Raw genomic sequence first — 12,811 nt, 5'->3', positions numbered from 1 at the left:
TGAGATAATAAAATGGTTACATTATTACATAAAATGAGGCAAAGGATGTTGGTATTGTGATATAGCAGCAGGCTACTATTGACCTTCTGATAGTATGTCAGAGGGAAGATCATCTGCTTTGGGTAATCCTGGATCATTGAGCCATGGCAGTGTCAATGACTGGATGTCAGGAGCACATGATGATGATGACTAATGAGTGGGTTGTGTAGACAGCATGGAGATGCTGGACGAAGGGATGATTCACGTTCTGGGCAGGAAGGAGCAGGGCAGCATGATGTTTTATCATGCTACTCAGAACAGTATTCAATTTAAAACAGATGACTTGTTTATTTCTGAAATTTTCTATTTAATATTTTTTAAACTCAGCTGATGACACATAACTGAAACTACAGAAAGCAAAACCGTGTATGAGTGAGAACATGCGGTGTTTGGTTTTCTCTTCTTGTAATAGTTTGCTAAGAATGATGGTTTCCAGCTGCATCCATGTCCCTACAAAGGACGCAAACTCATCCTGTTTTATGGCTACATAGTATTCCATGGTGTATATGTGCCACATTTTCTTAATCCAGTCTGTCACAGATGGACATTTGGGTTGATTCCAAGTCTTTGTTATTGTGAATAGTGCCGCAATAAACATATGTGTGCATGCGTCTTTATAGTAGAATGATTTATAATCCTTTGGGTATATACCCAGTAATGGAATGGCTGGGTCAAATGTTATTTCTAGTTCTAGATCATTGAGGAATCGCCACACTGTCTTCCACAATGGTTGAACTAATTTACACTCCCACCAACAGTGAAAAAACATTCCTATTTCTCCATATCCTCTCCAGCATCTGTTGTTTCCTGACTTTTTAATGATCGCCATTCTAACTGGTGTGAAATGGTATCTCATTGTGGTTTTAATTTGTATTTCTCTAATGACCAGTGATGATGAGCTTTTTTTCATATGTTTGTAGGCCATATAAATGTCTTCTTTTGAGAAGTGTCTGTTCATATCCTTCACCTACTTTTTGATGTGGTTATTTATTGTTTTGCTTGTAAATTTATTTAAGTTCTTTGTAGATTCTGGATATTAGCCCTTTGTCAGATGGATAGATTGCAAAAATTTTCTTCCATCATGTAGGTTGCATATTCACTCTGATGATAGTTTCTTTTGCTGTACAGAACCTCTTTAGTTTAATTAGATCCCATTTGTCAATTTTGGCTTTTGTTGGCATTACTTTTGGTGTTTTAGCTTTGCCCATGCCTATGTCCTGAATGGTATTGCCTAGGTTTTCGTCTAGGATTTTTACGGTCTTAGATATTACGTTTAAGACTTTAATCCATCTTGAGTTAATTTTTGTATAAGGTATAAGGAAGGAGTCAAATTTCACTTTTCTGCATATGGCTAGCCAGTTTTCTCAACACAATTTATTAAATAGGGAATCCTTTCCCCATTTCTTGTTTTTGTCAGGTTTGTCAAAGATCAGATGGTTGTAGATGTGTGTCATTATTTCTGAGAACTCTGTTCTGTTCCATTGGTCTATATCTCTGTTTTGGTACCAGGACCGTGCTGTTTTGGTTATTGTAGCCTTGTAGCATAGTTTGAAGTCAGGTAGCATGATGTCTCTAGCTTTGTTCTTTTTGCTTAGGATTGTCTTGGCTCTATGGGCTCTTTTTTGGTTCCATATGAAATTTAAGTTAGTTTTTCCTAATTCTGTGAAGAAAATCAATGTTAGCTTGATGGGGATGGCATTGAATTTATACATTACTTTGGGCAGTATGGCCATTTTCATGATATTGATTCTTCCTATCCATGAGCATGGAATGTTTTTCCATTTGTTTGTGTCCTCTCTTATTTCCTTGAGCAGTGGTTTGTAGTTCCCTTTGAAGAGGTCCTTCACATCCTTTGTAAGTTGGATTCCTAGTTATTTTATTCTCTTAGTAACAATTGTGAATTGGAGTTCACTCACGATTGGGCTCTCTGTTTGTCTATTATTTGTGTATCAGAATGCTTGTGATTTTTGCACATTGATTTTGTATCCTGAGATTTTGCTGAAGTTGCTTATCAGCTGAAGGAGATTTTGGGCTGAGGCAATAGGGTTTTCTAAATATACAATCATGTCATCTGCAAACAGGGACAATTTGACTTCTTCTCTTCCTATTTGAATACTCTTTATGTCTTTCTCTTGTCTGATTGCCCTGGCCAGAACTTCCAACACTATGTTGAATAGGAGTGGTGAGAGAGGGCATCCTTGTCTTGTGCTGGTTTTCAAAGGGAATGCTTCCAGCTTTTGCCCATTCAGTATGATATTGCCTGTGGGTTTGTCATAAATAGCTCTTATTTTGAGATATGTTCCATCAATACCTAGTTTATTGAGAGATTTTAGCATGAAGGGCTGTTGAATTTTGTTGAAAGCCTTTTCTGCATCTATTGAGATAATCATGTGGTTTTTGTCTTTGGTTCTATTTATGTGATGGATTACGTTTATTGATTTGCATATGTTGAACCAGCCTTGCATCCCAGGGATAAAGCTGACTTGATCGTGCTGGATAAGCTTTTTGATGTGCTGCTGGATTCGGTTTGCCAGTATTTTATTGAGGATTTTCATATCGATACTCATCAGGGATACTGGCCTCAAATTTTCTTTTTTTGTTGTGTCACTGCCAGGTTTTAGTATCAGAATGATGCTGGTCTCATAAAATAAGTTACAGAGGATTCCCTCTATTTCTATCATTTGGAATAGTTTCAGAAGGAATGGTACTAGCTCCTCTTTGTACCTCTGGTAGAATTTGGCTGTGACTCTATCTGGTATTGGGCTTTTTTTGGTTGGTAGGCTATTATTGCCTCAACTTAAGAACTTGTTATTGGTCTATACAGGGACTTAACTTCTTCCTGGTTTAGTCTTGGGAGAGTGTATGTGTTCAGGAATTTATCCATTTCTTCTAGATTTTCTAGTTTGTGTGGAGGTGTTTACAGTATTCTCTAATGGTAGTTTGTATTTCTGTGTAATTGGTGGTGATATCCCCTCTATCATTTTTTATTGCATCTATTTAATTGTTCTTTTTTTTCTTTATTAGTCTAGCTAGCAGTCTATCTATTTTGCTGATCTTTTCAAAAAAGCAGCTCCAGGATGCACTGATTTTTTAAAGGGTTTTTTTGTTTTTTTTTGTTTTTTTTTTTTTGTCTCTATCGCCTTCAGTTCTGCTCAGATCTTAGTTATTTCTTGTCTTCTGATAGCTTTTGAATTTGTTTCCCCTTGCTTCTCTAGTTCTTTTAATGGTGATGTTAGGATGTTGATTTTAGATCTTTCCTGCTTTCTCCTGTGGGCATTTGGTGCAATAATTTCCCTCTAAACACAGCTTTAGCTGTGTGCCACAGATTTTGGTACATTGTGTCTTTGTTCTCATCGATTTCAAAAAACTTTATTATTTCTGCCTTAATTTTGCTATTTACCCCGTAGTCATTCAGGAGCAAGTTGTTCAGTTTTCATGTAGTTGTGTGGTTTTGAGTGAGTTTCTTAATCCTGAGTTCTATTTTGATTGCACTGTGGTCTGAGAGACTGTTTGTTATGATTTCCATTCTTTCGCATTTGCTGAGGAGTGATTTACTTCCAATTATGTGGTCAATTTAGAATAAGTGCAATGTAGTGCTTAGAAGAATGTATATTCTGCTGATTTTAGGTGGAGAGTTCTGCAGATGTCTTTTAGGTCCATTTGGTGCAGAGCTGAGTTCAAGTCCTGAATATCATTGTTAATTTTCTGTCTTGTTGATCTGTTTAATATTGACAGTGGGGTGTTAAAGTCTCCCACTATTATTGTGTGGGGGTCTAAGTCTCTTTGTAAGTCTCTAAGAACTTACTTCATGAATCTGGGTGCTTCTGTATTGGCTGCATATGTATTTAGGATAGTTAGCTCTTCTTGTTGCATTGATCCCTTTACACCAGTATATAATACCCGTCTTTGTCTCTTTTATTCTTTGTGGGTTGAAAGTCTGTTTTATCAGAGACTAGGATTGCAACCCTTGCTTCTTTTTGCTTTCCATTTGCTTGATAAATCTTCCTCCATCCCTTTATTTTGAGCCTATGTGTGCCTTTGCACGTGAGATGGTTCTCCTAAATACAGCACACTGATGGGTCTTGACTCTTTATCCAATTTGCCAGCCTGTGTCTTTAAATTGGGTCATTTAACCCATTTACATTTAAGGTTAATACTGTTATGTGTGAATTTGATGCTGTCATTTTGATGCTAGCTGTTTATTTTGCCCATTAGTTGATGTAGTTTCTTCATAGTGTCAGTGGTCTTTACAATTTGGTATGTTTTTGCAGTGGCTGGTACTGGTTTTTCCTTTCCATATTTAGTGCTTCCTTCAGGAGCTCTTGTAAGGCAGTCCTGGTGGTGACAAAATTTCTCAGCATTTGCTTGTCTGTATAGGATTTTATTTCTCCTTTTCTTATGAAGCTTAGTTTGAATGGATATGAAATTCTGGGTTGAAAATTTTTTAAGAACGTTGAATATTGGCTCTCACTCTCTTCTCGCTGTAAGGTTTCTGCAGAGAGATCTGCTGTCAGTCCGCTGGGCTTCCCTTTGTGGTAACCCGACCTTTTGCTCTGGCTGCCCTTAACATTTTTTCCTTCATTTTAACCTTGGTGAATCTGATGATTATGTGTCTTTGGGTTGCTGTCCTTGAGGAGTATCTTTGTGGTGTTCTCTGTATTTCCTGAATTTGAATGTTGACCTTTCTTGCTAGGTTGGGGATGTTCTCCTGGACAATATCCTGAAAAGTGTTTTCTAACTTGGTTCCATTCTCCTGGTCACCTTCAGATACACCAATCAAGCATAGGTTTGGTCTTTTCATATAGTCCCATATTTCTTGGAGGCTTTTGTTCATTCCTTTTCATTCTTTTTTCTCTGATCTTGTCTTCATGCTTTATTTCATTAAGTTGATTTTCAATCTCTGATATCCTTTCTTCTGCTTGATCAGTTCAGCTATTGATACTTGTGTATGCTTCACGAAGTTCTCATGCTGTGTTTTTTAGCTCCATCATGTAATTTATATTCTTCTCTAAACTTGTTATTCTATTTAGCAATTCCTCTTACTTTTTTGCAAGATTCTTAGTTCCCTTGCATTGGGTTAGAACATGCTGCTTTAGCTTGGAGGAGTCTGTTATTACCCACCTTCTGAAGCCTACTTCTGTCAATTTGTCAAACTTATTCTCTCTCCAGTTTTGTTCCCTTGTTGGTGAGGAGTTGTGATCCTGTGGAGCAGGAGAGGCATTGTGGCATTTGTAATTTTCAGCCTTTTTGTACTGGTTTTTCCTCTGTGGATTTATGTATCTTTGGTCTTTGATGTTGGCAACCTTTGGATGGGTTTTTGTGTGGGCATCCTTTCTGATGATGTTAATTCTATTCTTTTCTGTTTGTAAGTTTTCCTTCTAACAGTCAAGCCTCTCTGCTGCAGGTCTGCTGGAGTTTGCTGGAGGTCCACTCCAGACCCTGTGTGCCTGGGTATCACCAGTGGAGGCTGCAGAACAGCAAAGATTGGTGCCTGTTTCTTCCTCTGGAAGCATCATCCCAGAGGGGCACCCGCCAGATGCCAGCCAGAGCTCTTCTCTATTAGGTGTCTGTCAACCCCTGCTGGGAGATATCTCCCAGTCAGGAGGCATGGGGGTCGGGGGGCCCACTTGAGCAAGTAGTCTGTCCCTTAGCAGAGATTGAGTGCTGTGCTGGGAGATTTGCTGCTCCCTTCAGAGTCAGCAGGCAGGAACGTTTAAGTCTGTTGAAGCTGCGCCCGCAGCTGCCTCTTCTCCCAGGTGCACTGTCCCAGGGAGATGGGCATTTTATCTCTCAGCCCCTGACTGGGGCTGCTGCCTTTCTTTCAGAGATGCCCTGCCCAGAGAGTTGGAATCTAGAGAGGCAGTCCAGCTACAGTGGCTTTGCAGTGCTGTGGTGGGCTCCGCCCTGTTCGAACTTCTCGATAGCTTTGTTTACACTGTAAGGGGAAAACCGCCTTCTGAACCCTTAGTAATGGTGGACATCCTTCCTTCCATCAAGTTTGAGTGTCCCAGGTTGGCATCAGACTGCTGTGCTGTCAGTGAGAATTTCAAGCTAGTGGATCTTAGTTTGCTGGGATCCACTGAGCTAGACAACTTGGCTCCCTGGCTTTAGCCCCCTTTCCAGGGGAGTGAATGGTTCTGTCCTACTGGCATTCCAGGTGCCACTGGGGTATGAAAAAAAACTCCTGCAAGTAAGCTGGGTGTCTGCCCCAACAGCTGCCTAGTTTTCTGCTTGAAACCCAGGGCCCTGGTGGTGTAGGCACCTGAGGGAATCTCCTAATCTGTGGGTTGTGAACACCATGGGAAAAGTGTACTATTTGGGCCAGAATGCACCATTCCTCATGGCACAGTCCCTCATGGCTTCTCTCGGGTAGGGGAGGGAGTTCCCCAACCTCTTGTGCTTCCTGGGTGAGGTGACGCCCCACCCTGCTTCAGTTCATCCTCCGTAGGCTACACCTACTGTCTAACCAGTCTCATTGAGATGAGCAGGGTACCTCAGTTTGAAATGCAGAAATCACCTGCCTTCTGCGTTGATCTTGCTGGGAGCCATAGACCAAAGCTGTTTCTGTTGGGCCATCGTGCCAGCCACCTCTTGTAGTGAACATTTCAAATGTCATCTGTTTCTTAAAACAACCCCGTGAAAAAGCTCCATTCCATTTTACAGAGGAGGAGACAAACTCAGGATCCTTCTTTGCCCCAAAACCATAGTGAGTGAGAGGCAGTATTGGGCCAGGCCTCTTGGACTCCCCTGTGACTGTACAGAAAACAGAACATTACCTCATCTACCAAAATGTATTTTTTTCAGGCTATGAGTTTTTGAATCTTATACATTTCAAAACACACACACACTATTTCTAACTACCAAAATGTTGTGTTCAACTTCCTCTCCCCTGTAACCATTCTATAGCTTTATGATTTTGTAGACTTTGGTCATCTTAACTATCAACTTTCTTCTCTCTTGGTGAGGTGCTTCATGTGTGGGTCACACTTTTTAGCCCTTTCTTTTTTTTTTTTTTTTTTTTTTTTTGAGGCGGAGTCTCGCTCTGTCGCCCGTACTGGAGTGCAGTGGCCAGATCTCAGCTCACTGCAAGCTCCGCCTCCCGGTTTACGCCATTCTCCTGCCTCAGCCTCCCGAGTAGCTGGGACTACAGGCGCCCGCCACCTCGCCCGGCTAGTTTTTGTATTTTTAGTAGAGATGGGGTTTCACCGTGTTAGCCAGGATGGTCTCGATCTCCTGACCTCGTGATCCGCCCGTCTCGGCCTCCCAAAGTGCTGGGATTACAGGCTTGAGCCACCGCGCCCGGCCTTTTAGCCCTTTCTCGGTTGCCCGTCTCTGGGCCGTCTCTAACTCCACTACATTTTGCTTGCAATTTTGTCTGCTAGAATTGTAAAACAGGTTACTGATGCAAAGGATAATGAGTTTTGTTTTGTTTCTAGTGCCCATCCATGATGCCCAGAATACTGTTACCTTTTGGACTCAGCAGTAAGTTTTTTTTTGAGACCACAGAAGGTTACAGGTGATACTCAGCAACCTCAGGTCTGTCTCAAACCTCAGTGCTACAGTATACATGTTTACAAGGGCATCTAGGTGGGGAGCAGCTGGGGTCTTCTATATGACAGTCAAATGTGTTTATTCTCCTTCCCATCCCACTTCTCTAGCCCCAGCTCACACCACAGCCCCTTGCCCAGTGTCCTCCAGCCACATGTTGGCCTTGTTTCAGTTCCTCATAGCTGTCAAGCTCCTTACCATCATAGGATCTCTGCCCATGCTTGCCCTTTGCTGAGGCTGCCAACCATCATACAAACTCTAACTCATTATTTAAATTCCAGATTAAATGTTGTCTTCACACCTTATATTTATTCTTCATAGCACCTATCATGTCATATTTGCAAGCAAATAATGATTGGTATGCTGATTTGCCTAAGATCTATCATCCTGATGCATTATGAAAAACTCCATGAGGACAGAGATTCTCTTGTTCACCTATGTAGTTCCAGTGCCCAGCATAGTATTTGAATATCCAGTTAGAGGTCAGTGAATGTTTGCTAAGTGAGTGAATAAATTAAAGGAAGGAAATAATAAGCTTCTGGACATGGTTATCCTCTTACCCTGGTTCCATTTCTTGCCCTAAGTAGTGAGTTTATAACCAGCCTCTTTCTCAAATGATGCAGACTTGGCATCAGCTCTGTCTTGGGCTTCCAGGCTTTAGGGCTCTATAGCAAAAGCCAGTGAGTAGAATGAGGGTGGAAGCCAGGACAGAGTAGGAAATGAAGCCAGCTTCAGAGGCTCACCTTATGAGAGCAGTTGTCTTGTCCATTGCAGTATAATAGGCATGCCAAGATCAGGCGTAGTTTGGACAGACAACAGCGATCAAAAAGAATCCAATTTGGCAGGCAGGGCACAGCAGTGGCAGTCCTTGCCATGAGAAGATGCTGGAAATTCAGATAAATGGCAGCATCATGGCTCTGAGCCTTCTCTCTACTCACAGACATAGTCAAGTCAGAGAGTTGGAGTTCTAAGAGGGATTCAATCCTCGGGGCTGGCAGAAGCCAGGTAGGACCTCAGGCCAAAGCCAAGCAGGTGGGCTCAGGAAAGGGGAATGGAGCCCTGGGCAAAGCAACTAAAGCAGAAGCCTAGACTTTCACACTGATGAGCCTAACACAGGGGGTGAGGGAAAGCTGTTGACAGTGACAAGAATGCTAGAGCAACTCAAATGTTAAATGAGCACAGGGACTCATCCCTGACACCTGAAGCTCAATGAACGAATAGAAGTAAAGGTCATACTTAAAAATGCGTAACCTTCGGGTTTAATTCCTGAAGATTCTACCTACATCAGTTATGTATTCTGAGTACCAAAAATTAGACTCTGTGAGAAGGACCCATGCACTTCCATTTCAAAATAATTATTTTTAATTAAAATAATTGTTATTACTCTAAGAGCAGGTTTTATAAAATTACAGATCCAGGGGTACATGTGCAGGTTTGTTATGTGAGTATATTGCATAATGCTGGGGTTTGGACTTTTATGGAACCCATCACCCAAATATAGTGAACAAAGTACCTGATATGTTGTTTTTCAACTCTTATATCCCCATCCTTTCCTCAATTATTTTACAATAATAAGATTTTGCTTTTACATGCTTTTTGCTACCTGCTTTTTTTCTGTTACGAGTTTCCATCTTTCCAGTACAACAAATTTAGCTAATTTTCATTCTATATTCAGATTGCCCTAATTGTCCCCCAACACTGTATGTACCCCATTCTGTCCAAATCAGGGTCTAATCCAGGGGCAGACCTTGCATCTGGTGGCTATGTCCCTGAAGTCTCTTCTGATTAGCACCCTCCCTTTTGCCTCTGACACTGACCTATTGCCCTGGAGAATATCTCACTTTCTGGATTTGTTTAGTTCATTTCCAGTGATTTCATTTAGTTTATTTATCTTCTTTATTTCCTATGTGTAGGTTAGATCAAATCTAAATCATTGGTGGTGGCTCCTGTTGGATATTTTGAGGCAGAATCCATGCTAGCTAGGTATGCTGTACAAACTCTATTGCCTCACATCAGGAGAAACAACATCTGGTTGACCCATCGTTAGTGATGCTGTGCTTGATTATGGCTCTAGGGTCTTGCTTCTTTTTAATAAGGTCTCAGGATGACACAACAGGAGCATGACTCACACCAATGAGTTCCACTCATTGCTACCCCCTCCTCCACCTCCATCTCCTACCAGTTCTCATTCCCCTGAACAGACCTTTCAAGCCAGAAAGACAAAAGGGAATTAAGTGTGGTAAAAGGCCCAGCAATAAAACTGGAAAGTATGACTCTTTTGGCTCCTAGTCTGAAACTTCATTCTAAATTTACTATACTAGATATAAGCAGGCAGGGTGCATGTCCAAGAACTTCTCTCACACTAGATTCCAGTCTTCCCAGCTGTTGCCAAGGTCAAAATAGAATGGCTTTGGTATCTTATGCAGACACCAGAAGGCAGCCTACATAACGTACGAATGTTCTCCTAAACAACTTTTGAAAAAGACATAAGCTGATACAGAAAGCAGGCTCAACCATCTTGTAAACTGATCATGCCAAAATATGAACTTTGTTTTTTTTTTTTTGATTCAGTATACAAAATTGAGAAAGAGGAGTCAAAACTATACTGTATGGAATTTAGCCTGGGAGATGGAGACCATCTAGATCCTGCTTTCTTTCTTTGCTTTGTTTGTTCCTTAACCAATGACAAGGTATAACGTTGGTCAAATATTTTCACCATCCTAGTTTCAGTTTTCTCATCTGTAAAATGGGGTATATGACACAGTGTATGGTTGTCAAGAGGATTTAACTATATCTGCGAAGCACCTACATTATAGTAACTACCAGTTCCCTTCTCCTCTCATCAGCAGGGACTGAGATTACTGACATGCTTCCTGCCATACCCAACACTGATTCCAAGTGGGACTGGGTCTGCAGGTGGAATTTACTAGTTTATGTAGCTGAGGGGGCTGGAGAAAATTGGAATAGAGGGCTGGAGGCAGAGGCTGACCACTGTTATTATATAAGCTAAAATGTGATTAGAAATGTATGATACAAAAAGCTATGACATGTAACCTTTTAAGATAACCATGAACCTAGAATTTTGTTGTTTTTTAAAAATGTGTTTGGGACATTAAAGGCAAAGTCAGTCATTTAGGGCCTAGGAACAGGAAAAAGGTAGTCTGTATTAGATCTTGACATTTTATTTATTTTATTCTACCTCTCAGGCACCAATCCTTGCACGTACATACTATTTTAATAAAATCAGCAAGAGATGGCCATTTTATGATATTTTGGGCATTTCATTTAGCTTTTTAAATGGTAAGTCTGAAACCTGTATGTCCCTAATAATGCTTACCATCCTAATGAATGTGAGTCAGCATTGCTGGTTTCAAAGGTGTTTGTGTGGTGGTGGGCAATATCCTGAAAACATTATGAGTAATCTTTATTTTTCTTATACATTTGATATTACTGGAGGCTAGTAGTTGTATTGATTACAAATGGACTCTGGGGCACACAGACCTAAGTGTGAATTCCAGGTTCCCTACTTACTAGCAGTGTGACTTTAAACAAAGATTAGACCCAAAAGTTCACGTTGCCTCTGGGAACCTCGTATTCTCATTTTTAGAAGTGAACTGATTATTGTAACTACTGCAAGGCTGGTTTTGAATATTAAATGAGATAACATAAATGAAACATGGCACCTGGTGCATAGTAAGTGTTCAAAAGTTGGTTGCTATTTTAATTATCGTTATTATTATTTTTCCCAAGGGAACACAATTTACAAATGTTCGCTTTCCCTGGAATCTTTACCCCAACTCTGACTCTCAATGATTTGCTACTGTTAGTCCGATTGATGAAAAATCAGTGGGGAGACCAAGCATTGTAATTTCTGCCCATGAAATCTATAGAGGGAATTCTATTCAATAGCTCTAATTAATGAGTTGGCAAGTCTGATAAAGCACCAGAGAATGGGGTGTTCGTAGAAAGCATTAGTGTTTTTGTTTAACATATGTGACACTTGAAGCATTAGGATGCTGTTATTGTTCATTATGGTACGTGCCACCTCCCCATTCCCCAAAATTACCATAATTTGTACCTTCCAAATTGAATAGAGTCATTCATAGTTATCACATGGGAGTTTCTGTTAAAGCTGAAGGCCACACGTAGTGTGATTAAAGTGGGACCACTGAATTCAAAATATATCTCTTTTCCCTAGTCTACACTGGCTATTCTGCATGTAATAGAAGGTATTTAATGCATATTAAGGTTTTCATGACTAATATGTCTTCTGAAGTTTAAAGCAGGAACAGAAAATGAGAGTAAACAAAATGCCTTATTTCTTGATAATGAATTTTTCAAGTCTCTACATATCATCTACATTGTACAAGTCATAGATGCAAATGGAAGAATTAACAGCTTTATTTCATCATCCCCAAACCTCTTACCTCCCGCACCTTCGTGAATTATTTTTTTGGTAACTTCTTAAGAATAAATGCTTATTATTGGTGGCTTTGTGTATAAATAATTAGTTCAACCTGTCCAACTGCCTTATGTTATTCTGTGTATTAGTCTAAAAACTAAGATTTTTTAGGATAGGGAGAGATGTGTATAGAGCCTCAGAGTCATCAACCCCTACAAATATATATATATATATTTTTTTGCCTTTTGTGCTTTTTCCTAGAAAAACCAGCAGATACTCCCTCTGAGGAAGAGGACTTTGGTAAGTCATAGTCTGAGTATTAAGTGCTAAGAATCTTTCATGATAGTCTATCCATTGAGAAATATGTGATTCTTTTAAAATCTAGGAATAGCTAAATATTTGGTTGGTAAAGAATAATTACTGAGTGAAGCTGTTTTTGGATTCTTCTTCCAACTGTCTGATTTCTTCTTCCTGAAAGGGTTCCCTCTTTTTGGAGCTGTAAATGAATTTCCCAGGAAACACATCATGCAGCTACTGATGCTTTATCACCCCAGCTCACCTGACACATCTTGTTTTCTTTCCCTCCTTTCAACTCAGTTTGTGACTTTGACATGTGAGTCTTGTTCACATCTCTCTTTCCAATAAAGACCTTCACTCTCCAGCTTTCATGACACTCTGAGTATATTATTTAGTCTTCTTTTTCTGACAGCCAGCTCTCTCCTTAGTCAGCTCCATAGAGTTGAGCCTTGCTACTCAAAGTGTGGTCTGTAGACCAGCAGCATGAGTAGGACCTGGGAGTTGGAAATTCAGCATCTCAAGTCC

The 12,811-nt window shown here is 40.3% G+C and overlaps 1 protein-coding gene across 2 annotated transcripts in view; it reads left to right on the top strand.

The window, feature by feature from the left end:
- SLC44A5 (solute carrier family 44 member 5) overlaps positions 1–12,811 on the top strand; it is a 391,705-nt gene that overhangs the window by 198,677 nt on the left and 180,217 nt on the right. The window contains exon 3 of one of the 2 annotated variants that reach the window (XM_033225324.1): positions 12,251–12,289. The exons of the other annotated variant lie outside the window; for it this stretch is intronic. Coding sequence (XP_033081215.1) covers positions 12,251–12,289 — 39 coding nt within the window. The remainder of the gene's footprint in view (positions 1–12,250; positions 12,290–12,811) is intronic. 2 annotated transcript variants of the gene reach the window in all.

This window comes from Trachypithecus francoisi, unplaced genomic scaffold (genome assembly GCF_009764315.1).
Source record: "Trachypithecus francoisi isolate TF-2019V2 unplaced genomic scaffold, Tfra_2.0 Lachesis_group12, whole genome shotgun sequence".
In the NCBI taxonomy this organism is placed as follows: domain Eukaryota; kingdom Metazoa; phylum Chordata; class Mammalia; order Primates; family Cercopithecidae; genus Trachypithecus; species Trachypithecus francoisi.
The sequence above is the reverse complement of the archived record's forward strand: the minus strand, read 5'-3'. Positions and strand labels throughout refer to the sequence as shown.